We start from the raw sequence: 12,666 nt of genomic DNA, 5'->3' as shown, positions 1-12,666 counted from the left end.
GAATGCAGAATTTTTATCAACAAGTTGACTACTTTCTAATGGAAACATGCATGCATGTTATCGCAATAATCCGTTACTTGTAAAATAAACATGTTTAATGCATTAAGAAACATGATCTACATGTATAAACCAAAAAAGACCGATAGTTGTGCAAATGGCTCAATTTCATTTTTCTTAATTTAGCATCAGTTCTATTTTCATTAGTTAATCCCAATTATATATAAGAATCACAAATGTTGCAATAGAAGTATGAAGGAAGACTAAAGTCACTAAACTAACAGTTAATGCCCGTACCTTGATCCATGCAAATCTGAGATTGTACCAGAATCTGGTACTGTTACTTTTAGACCATTATGTGGGACCATAATCTGTATCTCTTCGGTCAAAGAGGTGTTTGGTTTCTATTTCTACGAGAAGAAATGGTTCCTCTATATAGATATTGTTTGTTTTCTATTATATTTTATCGTATAACAATTAAAATAATTATTAATGCATCAGATCAGAGAGATAGAGAGAGACAAAAGAGAGAGAGAGATTATGGAGATTGTCTGTTTTCAATATATAAACCATTGCTATCTATTTAATATATCTCTTGTGGGACTAAAATAATTTTTCTGATCTGGACAGTGCCCTTCCCTGGCTTCAAATTGCAAATTTCTATTTGATTTCTTCTCTTATCCATTTTTATATTTATGGAGACATTCATTTTATTTTTAATTTCTATTTCTGAATATTTTTTTATAACTTAATTGATATTTGTATCTTATAGTTCAGAACTCAATTATCCAACAATTATTTTGTGTGTATCCGTATTCTTGAATTAAGGTGGATTTGATTTTAGACTTTGATATATGTTTACTATCCGTATTATTATATATATCCACTCATCAAAAACTGGATACAAATTTAATATTAGCATTATCCACTCCAAATTCGCCCCGTTTACACCCATAACTTCAATCTATCTATATAGAGCGAGGTCCTATCAGAATAATATCAGAATATTTAAATGTAATTATAGTATTATACCAATAACAAAATTGGAATTTTGCATTCCAAACAATAAAAACTTCAGCGTCATATACATTCTATTTTTTAAGGGGGAATTTCACCTACACCCCTCAAAAACTTCAATATTACATATATTTTCTTTCTAAATTTTGAAATTACGTATTTTCTCCTCTAAATTTCAAAAACTCACATATGTATCCATTTTATTGTCTTTTATATTAAAACTAATTCTAAATTTATAAAATACCCAATTAATTCATATAGGTTGTATTCTTAAATGTTGGCGTTTGATCTTCATCAATTCAATTTCTTTCATAATAACAGTGGAGAAAACGATGAGACTCTCTCTGCTGTTGAGATGCATATATATAGATAACAGTCTGAAGCTTCTCATGGTTTTTTACAGGTAAAGTTCATAAACCAATTCTTGCCATTCCTCCAGCGACTGCCATGGCAAACAATCTCCATTCTCCAATTGATCGTCTCTCCAATCTCCATGACGCATTGATCATCACAATCCTCTCGTTCCTTCCCACTCACTTCGCTGCTCGCACCTCCGTTCTCTGCCACCTTTGGGAGGCCTCTCCTTCCCTTGCACTCATCAGCCGAGACCTTCCTCATCGCTAAGATAGTAACCGAGAAGTGAACTTCATTGCCATGGCCAATCGTGCACTCCTCAGCCGTAATCCCTCCTACCCCCTCCTCAGCTTGTGTCTACTGCCTACAGGTACTCAGCTATTTCAAAAATGCCATAGCGATGGTTCCGTCCTTACTTGACAAGGTCTGCTCCCTTGACTTGCAGCACCTCACCATCGAAGGTTTCAACTTGTCAGATTTCTTACTTATTGACCCCATTGTCTTTACAATTAACTCTCTCAGGTGCTTCTCGGTTTACTTAGATGACCAAACTTATTTTCTTGAAGAACTTAAATTTTCTTTTGGAGTCAATTTAACCAGCCTGAGAAGCTTTTCCTTAAAATTATCAACTACTGTCTGGCCCTTTCTCAACCTATTTCTCTCGGAATTGTGTTCCTTGGAAGATTTACATCTTCATATAATAATCATGGCTGGGTTTAGCCTTTCCTCCAGGAGAATTAGAAAACTCAAACTGGTTATTTCCACCTATTCTCGAGAACGTGCTATTGTGGACTTATGTCTTCCTTCATTGGAGTCACTTCATTTGAAAATTTATTATGGCATTGAAAATCTGTCTCACATCTATGGAGAGGTTCCTTTGTTGAAAAAAGTTGTGATTAAAATTGAGTGAGTCTATGGTACTATGCATATCATGGGTTGTTACCGTGCTACGGCTCTATATTCGAGTTTTGAAATCCTAACGGTCGATCCGAACCGTTCATCTTGTTCTCCATATTAATATGTGTTTGGAGACCAAATTTTACATTTTTTGAAAAATTTTTACTATTTTTTTAGATATTTAGAAAATCACTTGATCTGAAAATTCTAGACCATCCAAAAACAATGATTTTCAATAAATCTTAAAAAATAGTAAAAAAATTTCAAAAAATATAAAATTTGGTCTCCAAACACATATTAATATGGAGAACAAGATGAACGGTTCGGATCGACCGTTAGGATTTGAAAACTCAAATATAGAGACGTAGCACGGTGCCAAATCGTAATATGCATAGTACCATAGACTCACTCATTAAAATTTACAATCTTCACGAGAGAGATATAACTCATGTTGCTGGGATGCTGAATTTCATATCACATGTGGAAGAGTTATGCCTGCATTTAAAGGAGAGCGACCTAATAAACTTTACCCCTCATTATTATTATTATTTTTTGAACATGTCATTTATGTTTTCTTTATGCACATCTTAATTGTTTAGATAGAAGTGTCTAAATCTATCAGTTGACTGTCTTTTTACAAATTTAAGGTGGTGTGTTATGCTATGTCACACATGTATCTGATACTGGTATCAAAGCATGTCACATATGTATTTGATACTGGTATAAATTGATGCTTTACTTTGATATTCGTGACATGTGTATGATTTCTACAGTTTGAGAAGTACCCAATTCCTATCTTGTTGGAATCTGGAAAAGATGTGCCATAGTTTCATAAGTTGGAGCATTTGGATTTGACCCTTTGCTTTTACGAGCACAATCTTCAAGCTGTCATCACCATGCTCCATATATAATTGTCCTGCTCTCAAATCAATGAAATTGGTTCATGAGGGGCATAACCTATTTTTTGTGACTTGTATGTTAAGAATTTCATTATATGTGCTACTGTATGAATGAGCGAAGATTTTTCATGAGATGCATAACCTTTCGATTTGCGTGGGATGCATTAAATTAGTTCATATTATGTGATGCAAAAAGGCTAGGTTTCTTGCCAATTGCATATTGCTTCTAACTATATAAACATACATTTTGTTTTTATTTTATGCTTAGGTTCCTAAATTCACTGGTTCAGCAAGAGAAAGGAAAACAAAAGATTGGGGATCAAGGCTGCCGCGTAATGCTGATGGTAATTACCGCTATGCTTATTTCAATAATCTCCATTTGGAAGAGAATCGTAAACAAGTCATCAAGTTGTTGAGTAAAAAATGTTCCTCTAAGAGGCAAGCTCGTAAATGAACTCATTTTTATTGCTTTGCTTGTTTTGATTTTTTTTGGTGGAGCTAATTAAATATCTCTTAGCCGTGTGTTGTGCTGTGTTGACATGGTTTTAATTTTGTTTGACAACATAAGACTCAGTTTGGGATTGCATGCACGTTGATGTGGAATGTGTTTATTTTTGCTTATTATTTTGTCGTGTCATAGTGATTTTAATTACTCCTAGGCAAAATTATATAGTTTTCCTTAATCTCATGATGTCTATCAATTAACCATGATTGACTGGGAACTTCCCTCTTCTATAGTTTTTCCTCTTGTATGCTAACAAATTCTCTAAAACTAACAAGGAAAAAGTAGTCTTAGAGACCGACCAACCTAGGCCTTACAGATTTTACTGGTACACAATATGGAACTGCACTGCTACTAGCTATGACCACAGTGAGTCAACTGTTTGGATTCGTCATTTTAAACCGATTTAACGAGTTTTAGACTTGAATTCACCAAAAATCAATCTTGGTGAACTTAAGAACACCCTAGTTCTACTCATGAATATCACATTCAAAATGTTAGATTTAAAATTTTGAACTTTGTTTTTAAACTTATGACTCGTAACATTTTTTTCTCTCTCTTTTGTTTGGGTTATTGAATTGTGAGTAGGAGGAGAGAGAAAACCCAAATATATTATATATAGGGTTTAGGCTTTGATTTCTTCTCAACCGCTCACGCTCAGATTTTGGACGTTTACTTACTACATAATAGAACCGTAATTTTTTAGTTACTACTCTAAATTTTCAAAATTCTAATCGTATCATTGATTTAGGAAAAATTCAGAACTTGACACTTGGGCTGCGCCCGTACCAATTTCTGAATATTTCTTAAAGCAGTGGCAAAGTAAGAATTTTGAAAGTTTGAGGTGATAACTAGAAAAATCTTGAATAATATAATCGCCCAGAATCTGAATCGTTGGGGCATTTTTCTTAAAAAAGAAATTGAGGTTAATAGTGGAATTTTTATTTAATGAAGGATGTGAATAAAAATTTGAGCCTCTATTGCATTGACATGAAATTCAATTGCATTGCATATGAGAATCAATTTTAGATGGCCCATGCGATAATTTTGAAACTTGTGAAGGGTATAGATGAAAGAAAGAGAAAAAAAAAGTGAGAAGAAGAAGATGGTGGCGATCGCGCTTTACCGAGGAAACCTCCACCGCGTTCCCAATACGCCTCGCCGCTGGCCTCCTCCTTCCCGCTCCCTCTCCTCTTCTCAGTTCAGATCTCTCCTACGCCGCCGTTCCCTTGCCCTCTCCCGCCTCTCCTCTCCCCCTCCTCCTCCCCCATCTCAAGATGACACAGAGGAGGATGCAAAGGAGAAAGAAGATAATCATTCAGTGCCCAAGGAGGAGCAGCAGCAGCAGCAGAAGCAAGAGGTGGTGGAGGAAGAGGAAGAGGAAGAGGAAGGAGAGCTCGCTGATTCAGATTCCACAGATAACCCATCCCACCTAGACCCACCCCTACCCGTTAAAAAAGAAGAAGAGGTAAAAGTGGTAAACTCACTTTATACCAGTATATCAGTATCACTTTATACCAGTATTTATTACTCACTTGCATGGTTGCATTATAGATCGATATCTTCTGGACCACTTCATACCAGTATCACTGTCTCATTAATACTCTATCTCCAGGTTACTATTACGCCGCTAAAGGCAGAGGCAGGATTAACAGATAAGGAAGAAAGAAAAAGAGAACTGGAGAACAAATTGGAGGAGTTAAACCTTAAAAAACATAATCTTGTTCAAATGCTTAAACAGGTACAGTTCTTGCACCTTTTGTTAGGTAGTAATTTTAGATTTCAGTTTCTTTTAAATTTGTAATGGATGTAATATGTGGGGTTTCAGTTATGCTGGTACCGCTCTTGCATTTTCTGGTACCACTTGAGGAGTAGTTGGGTAAGGGTAAGCAGTTTTAATTTTATCTTTTAATGTGTATCCGGTTTTCAATAAAATACACATATGGGTTTTGAATCAAAACAAAAAAAAGTACAGTTCTTGCATTTTCTTTTTAAGAGCCTAGTCCCAGTGTAACATTTTGATTGCTAATTAATTAAATTACTTTGGTTTGTCAGATACTGAATGCAGAAGAAGAGATGAAGAGAAGAATCAATCCATCAACTGTCGCACGTGGGTCCAGTGGACCTGTGCCGTCAGAAAGTGGGCCGGATGCACCCTCTGCCAGTAAACCAGGTCCGGGCAGGATGAGTGTCGAGGTCAATTTTGGCACTGATTTGGGTGGGGAATCCGATCCGGGTTCAACCCAGAGCGCTCATACCCGCCCATTTTGTCAAATGCAGAGTCCCTCTCCTTCTGGCAGCTCTCTATCTAGATCTCCCTTTGTAAGTTGTTCTCAAAATTTACATGATATTTGTCACTTCAATATATTATCAGTTGTTACATATATTGTTAAGTATTATTAATTTTATTTTGCAACAATCCCTTCATTGTCTATCCTTATTTGCACAAATTGCTCCCGAGCTGGATGTGTTTGTTTTCTCAATTTCAAAAGTTCATATTTGAGAAATTTGCATAGAAAAATTGATTAATTATTTCCCATTAATCGAGTTGTTAGTTATTAGGTGAGGAACTTAGGATTATGGATAAATGAGACACTTTAAGAGGGAATTGAATTTGGTAGTTTTTCATTTTTCGGGCTCTTATTTTGTTTATTTTTTTCTTTTGGGCCAGAGTCATACTCCAAGGGCCCCACAGGCATCGAGCTCTCTATTGGGTAATCCACTAACCAGTCCGGCCCGCTTCGTACCTCCTACAGGACAACTCGGTCATGTCTCAAGTTTGCCTCCTCTATTGCCGCTGCCTGGAACTAATTTTACAGCCTCTTCGCCATCTCCTGCTGCATCTGGAGGTGTACCATCTGTTTTCAGAGATTCTCGTTTTGGTAGCTCTTCATGATCCCAAACTATTGGTTCTAGTTCAGGTTGTTTGATATGAGAAGTGGGTTTATTTCAGAGATTGTAGAGTAGATTGCGTATGAATTAGGTCTTTGTTCATAATATAATGGAATCCGGATCCTTTTTTTTTTTAGAATTTCATGGTTAACTAATGATTGAGTGTTAATGTTGTTTTTCTTTTTGTGTGGTTTACTGTTGGATGTGAAAATGGCATATTTTGCTGACATGCATTTTTTTTAGCAACTGAAAATGATGCTAATGAAAACTTGTTTTCAATTATATCCAGCAAACTGTGAACCCCTACTGTTATGAAAAAGAAAAAAAATGTGGGTACAATAAGTTTCAAAGGATACATTACTAACAAAGAAACTGTAAAAGTTATTGTTTCAAGTGAAGGAATTACAATAATTTTACTTTTGACTGTGATGCTATTGATGATCTTTGGCTTTTACGTGCACAAATACCATTAAAAGATATATTACTAGTGGAGTTCATTAGAGCAGCTGTCATTTGGACAATATAGTTAGAGAGAAACAATGTTTGTTTTAATACAAGTACAGTAAAATGTGTACCTGCTGTTTGGTACCATTTTCCTTGTAACATTCTGATTTCTTTGAATGAAAAAGTATTGAAGGTTTGAGAGCCTTGTCTGATTGTGTGGTGTACCCTTTTGACCTTTGCTTCCTCCTCTCAATTAGAGCACAAAAATATTGATTTATTATCATTCATTTTCTTTTCTTGGGCTTCAAATTCTTAATACTATCTTAATTGTCTTGGTGAAATTTGGATGAGCAACAATTCCCCTAGAAATTTTATGAAAGAAATTTGGATGAGGAACAATTCCTCTTCACATAGGATAATTTTGAAACTTCTGAAGGGTATACAAGACATTTTATGAAAGAAAGAGAAAAAAGAAGTGAGAAGAGCAAGATGGTGGCGATCGCACTTTACTGAGGAAACCTCCACTGCGTTTTCAACACGCCTTGCCGGTGGCCTCCTCCTTCCCCCTCTCTCTCCTCTTCTCAGTTCAGAACTCTCCTCCGCCGCCACTCCCTTGCCCTCTCCCGCCTCTCCTCTCCTCCTCCCCCATCTCACGATGACACAGAGGATGATGCAAAGGAGAAAGAAGATAATCATTCAGTGCTCAAGGAGGAGCAGCAGCAAAAGGTTGAGGAAGAGAAAGAGGAAGGAGAGCTCACGGATTCGGGTTCCACAGATAACCCATCCCGCCTAGACCTACCCCTATCCGTTAAAAAAGAAGAAGAGGTAAAAGTGGTAACTCACTTTATACCAGTATACCAGTATACCAGTATATCAGTATCACTTTATACCAGTATTTATTACTCACTTGTATAGTTGCATTATAGATTGATAGGCTTAGTCCCAGTGTAAGATTTTGATTGCTAATTAATTAGACCACTTTGGTTTATCAGATACTGAATGCAGAAGAAGAGATGAAGAGAAGAATCAATCCATCTACTGTCACACACGGGTCCGGTGGGCCTGTGCCATCAAAAAGTGGGCCAGACGCACCCTCTGCTAGTAGACTAGGTCTGGGAAGGATGAGTGTCGAGGTCAATTTTGGCACTGATTTGGGTGGGGAATCCGATCCGGGTTCAACCCAGGGCGCTCATACCCACCCGTTTTGTCAGATGCAGAGTCTCTCTCCTTCTGGCAGCTCTCTCTCTAGATCTCCCTTTGTAAGTTGTTCTCAAAATTTGCATAATATTTGCCACTTCAATGTGCCCTCACCATCTATCCTTATTTGCACAAATTGCTCCCGAGCTGGATGTTTGTGTCTTCTCAATTTCAAAAGTTCATATTTGAGAAATTTGCACTTCCCCTCAATTTGCATAGAAAAATTGTTAATTATTTCTCATTAATTGAGTTGTTAGTTATTGAGGAACTTAGGATTATGGATAAATGAGACACTTGAAGAGGTAATTGAATTTGGTAGTTTTTCATTTTTCGGGCTATCATTTTGTTGTTTTTCTCTTTTGGGCCAGAGTCATAATCCAAGGGCCCCACAGGCATCGAGCTCTCTATTGGGTAATCCACTAACCAGCCCGGCCCGCTTCGTACCTCCTACAGGACAACTTGGTCATGTCTCAAGTTTGCCTCCTCTATTGCCGCTGCCTGGAACTAATTTTACGGCCTCTTCGCCATCTCCTGCTGCATCTGGAGGTGCCCCATCTGTTTTCAGAGATTCTCGTTTTGGCAGCTCTTCATGATTCCAACGTATTAATTCTAGTTCAGGTGTTTGATATTAGAAATTGCGTATGAATTAGGCCTTTGTTCATAATATAATGGAACCCAGATTCCTTTATTTTTTTTCTTCTAGATTTTCATGGTTAACAAATGATTGAGTGTTAAACTGTTAATGTTGTTTACTGTTGGATGTAAAAATGGCATATTGTGTTGACATGCATTTTTTTTATAAACTGAAAATGATGCTAGTGAAAACTTGTTTTCAATTATATCCAGCAAACTGTGAACCCCTACCGCTATGAAAACAACAAAAATGGGGGTACAATAAGTTTCAAAGGATACATCACTAACAAAGAAACTGTAAAATTATTCTTTCAAGTGAAGGAATTATAATAATTTTACTTTTGACTATGATACTATTGATGATCTTTGGCTTTTACATGCACAAATACTATTAATAGATAGATTACTAGTGGAGTTAATTAGAGCAGCTGTCATTTTGACAATATAATTAGGGTCTGTTTGGCTGTCTTTGAATGACTGAAATACTGTGCGTGTGGGCTGAAACCCAGACTTCGCGAATCAAGCCAACAAAAACGTTGGATCAAACCGACTAAAGAAAACATAATGACATGTGCAAACATAATATTTATGAGGGGTAAAGTTTATTACCTTGCTCTCCTTTAAATGCAAACTTAGGTCTTCCACATGTGAGATGAAATTAAGCATCCCAGCAACAATTAACACTGACATCTCTTTCATAAATCTTGTGAAGGTTAATGACAGCTTTTCTCAACAAAGAAACCTCTCCTCTCCACAGATGTTTAGCTTTAGACATAGAAGGCTGTCCTTAATTTAGAAATGAAGTGATTCCAATGAAGGAAGAGATAAGGTGTGAATATCCAGTTTGAGTTTTGTGATTCTCTTGGCGGAAAAGGATAAGCTGAGGCATGTTTATTATATAAAGATAAAGATGTAAATCTTCCGAGGAACACAATTGGGAGAGAAGTGGGTTGAGAAAGACAAGACCAGGTCAGTATTTCTGACTCCAGAAGGAAAGTGAAGTGAAGTGAAGTGAAGTGAAGTGAGAGGCAGTTGAGAGAGAGTTAATAGTAAAGATAATGGGGGGCAATAGGTAAGAATTCGGACGAGTCAAAACCTTTGAAGAAAGAAATGAGGGAGCGAGCGGGCCTTGGCAAGCAAGGAAGAAAGAAATGAGGCATCTCCGTCACTGTCACTGTTCCTTGGAAGGTTGCTTGTTTTTATTGAACAAGGATTTGCTGCGAAAAATTATTTCAAATAGTTGAGCATGTTTAAACTTCTGGTAAAACGATATTCTTTGAAGAAATTGATGAAACGTTTTTAATTGGTCTTTTTTTCTTGAAAAATACAAATTTATAATTTTTTTTATTTTTCATAAGGAGGTAAGTTCCTATTTTAACTTTTATTTTCACAATTTTTTTTTCATAAGCATGTTTTTGCCTGGTAAAATAAAGGAGTTGGTGCTGACAGAGAGTGGAGGCATACTGGCACTTGAGCACGGGTCTGAACTAGAGAATGAAGATTTTACTAGGGATGAACTTTCTTTTTTACTGGTTTTTCTAAAAAAAAAAAAAAAAAAAAAATTGTTTGGTCTTATGCATGATGTTACCAATGTAGTTCTTGTATTGGTTAACTTTTATCTTGTAGAACTTGAAAATGTACTAAAGGATACTTCAACAGGGAAGGCTTTGTAATAACTCATACAGGGGTTGTGTACCAGCTGTTTGGTACCATTAACCTGGTAACATTCTGATTTCTGTGAATGCAAATCAGTGGGTTTTATAAAACCCATTTTTTTCAATTAAAAAAAAAAAACTGTTTTAACTATCAACATCACAAAGAGATTAAAGTGAATATTCTGTGGTTTTGAGTATTACATTCTTCTTTTTACTTACATATACAGTGTTCCATTTGAACTTCTGAAAAAAAGAAGAAGCATAGAACAACAACCAAAAAGAGGTGCTCTTTATTATTTCATTAACCTAGAAAAAAATATCTACTTGCTGAATGAAACAAGTCCTGCAAACAATAAATAATGCATTGTTCAGAGCTTAACATCTGAGGAGGTTGCAAAGAATAAAGTAAATTGAACATATTGCAGATGTTAGTACTGGTTTTCTGGTACAAAATTGCTTCTATCAATGTATCGCTACTGTATCAGTAACAATCAATTTTCATGTATTAGTACTGGTATATATTGCTACTGGCTGCTCTATATTATTCATTTTTCATTTCTTAATTCTCTAGTTGCCTGTACTGATTAATACATTGAGAGCCTTGCTAAACGGGTTCCATTAATCCGAACGAAAAAGCAACCCAACATTTTAAAAAGCAAGTAACATTAAAAGAAAGAATACCTCTTGTTGCTCCATGAATAAGAAATGATATTTCTCTCTACCAAAATGGACCGGTGAAGAAGTCCTGGCATAGAAAAAGTTAAGACCACAAAGGGATTGAAAACTAAGATTAAGAGAACATTGAGTCAGATAAAGAAAATGAAATCATGTGAAGCACAGTTGGTTGACTTTGGGGATTGAATTACCTCATCAAATCCACAACAAATAATAATATTAAGAAATTATAATAAATATACAAATAAAATCACGGGGAGGATCACAATCCAAATTGAAGAATAATAAAATCAAGGTGTTTAATTTCTGTTCATAGGAATCACTATCCGAATTGGGGATACTGACCAGAGAAATAAAAGGAAAATAAGTTGCAATGAAACCCTACTCGGTACAAGATCAAAGTCCATTTCTAATCCATGTTCATACTAAAAAATGTAACTCAGCAGGTAAGCCAAAAGTTGAACCAGAATTAATCATGCAATTGATGGCATCAACATCTTAATTAGCACTGAAGATCTGAAAATAAGTTCCAACGAAACCCTAATTGGAACAAGATCAAAGACCATTTCTAATCCATGTTCATCCTGAAAAATGCAACTCAGCGGGTATGCCAAAAGTTTAGCCAGAATTAATCATGCAATTGATTAGTGTTATTCTTGCATCCAATTTATGGCACCAACATCTTAATTAGCACTCAAGATCACTACTTGATTTAAAAAAAAAGAGTAAAGAATGAAAAAAGATGGTACCTTGGCCTGTTGAAATGCTCGATTGACAGTTGAGCTGAGTCGGCAACTAGACTTGCAGGAATGAACAGTCAAAAATTGATCGACCTCGAGCTTCCTTGTTATCCATCCCACATCAAAATATATGTAATTGGAAGGTGGAGGAAGATCCACCTTTAGAAATTTTGAAATCAATTTAGAAATTAAGAAGGTGGAAGTGTTCTTTCTACTTCAGAATGAAATGAGTAAACAGTGATACCTTGATTCGATCGACATCGAACCAGATGAGGAAGCGGCGGGCCTGGATGCCGGAGAGGCCAATCAAGGATCCATAGTGGAGGAATCCGGTGATGGTGGGGTCGTAGGAAACGAGGTAGTCAAAGTCAACTTGGCAGGGACCGGAGAGGTTGACGGAGAGAGCTCCGTCGGCCGACAGCGAGAAGGAGGTGACTGTGTCTGGGAAGATACCCGGTGGTAGTCCGTATAGAGGTAGGATGTCGTAGATTGTAGTGTTCCCGCTCGACGGAGCCTCGGCGGAGGTAGCGGCGGCGGTGGCGGTGGCAGTTGAGAGGAGGAGGAGGAGAGAGAGAGGTAGAGAAAAGACCATCGCTCAGAGTTTGACTTAGTCAAGGCGATCAACTGAACTGACGCGTAACAAAACAGCTTAAGTACTCATATAGTCATATATGAAGAATCCATTTCCTATGAGGTAACATAATATTTATGTTTGGATCACGACCGTCCGATCGCTTTAATAGTCGTGCTAATTCTAATTACAC

General features: G+C 36.6%; 2 protein-coding genes and 1 pseudogene across 8 annotated transcripts; 2 read left to right on the top strand and 1 right to left on the bottom strand.

Moving 5' to 3' along the window:
- Positions 1 to 4,717: 4,717 nt before the first annotated feature.
- On the top strand, positions 4,718 to 8,935 carry LOC144545163 (uncharacterized). 6 transcript variants are annotated; one of them, XR_013508411.1, is made up of 5 exons: positions 4,718 to 5,134; positions 5,282 to 5,407; positions 5,722 to 5,988; positions 6,423 to 6,649; positions 8,850 to 8,935. XR_013508411.1 is itself a non-coding variant. In XM_078293750.1 (5 exons), exons 1-5 carry the CDS (start codon positions 4,736 to 4,738, stop codon positions 6,631 to 6,633), a joined length of 948 nt encoding a protein of 315 aa, XP_078149876.1. In that variant the 5' UTR covers positions 4,718 to 4,735; the 3' UTR covers positions 6,634 to 6,819. The 6 variants fall into 6 exon arrangements, 4 of the variants coding, with proteins under 4 accessions (XP_078149876.1, XP_078149874.1, XP_078149875.1 ...); XR_013508410.1 differs by having other exon boundaries at positions 6,338 to 6,649; XM_078293750.1 differs by lacking the exon at positions 8,850 to 8,935 and having other exon boundaries at positions 6,423 to 6,575; positions 6,631 to 6,819.
- LOC144545164 (uncharacterized) lies at positions 7,462 to 8,935 on the top strand (annotated as a pseudogene). Its single transcript, XR_013508412.1, has 3 exons — positions 7,462 to 7,827; positions 7,995 to 8,261; positions 8,568 to 8,935. The product of XR_013508412.1 is annotated as an uncharacterized LOC144545164 (transcript).
- Positions 8,936 to 10,652: 1,717 nt separating this feature from the next.
- Positions 10,653 to 12,569, bottom strand: LOC144545378 (uncharacterized). The gene is made up of 4 exons (XM_078293978.1): positions 12,147 to 12,569; positions 11,912 to 12,061; positions 11,169 to 11,232; positions 10,653 to 10,830 (listed from the first exon to the last, which is right to left on the bottom strand). The coding sequence occupies exons 1-3, from the start codon at positions 12,492 to 12,494 to the stop codon at positions 11,206 to 11,208; spliced, it is 525 nt and encodes a 174-aa protein (XP_078150104.1). The 5' UTR covers positions 12,495 to 12,569; the 3' UTR covers positions 10,653 to 10,830; positions 11,169 to 11,205.
- Between the last annotated feature and the right edge of the window lie 97 nt (positions 12,570 to 12,666).

The sequence above is a fragment of the Carex rostrata genome, chromosome 27 (genome assembly GCF_964058835.1).
Source record: "Carex rostrata chromosome 27, lpCarRost1.2, whole genome shotgun sequence".
Taxonomy (NCBI): domain Eukaryota; kingdom Viridiplantae; phylum Streptophyta; class Magnoliopsida; order Poales; family Cyperaceae; genus Carex; species Carex rostrata.
The sequence above is the reverse complement of the archived record's forward strand: the minus strand, read 5'-3'. Positions and strand labels throughout refer to the sequence as shown.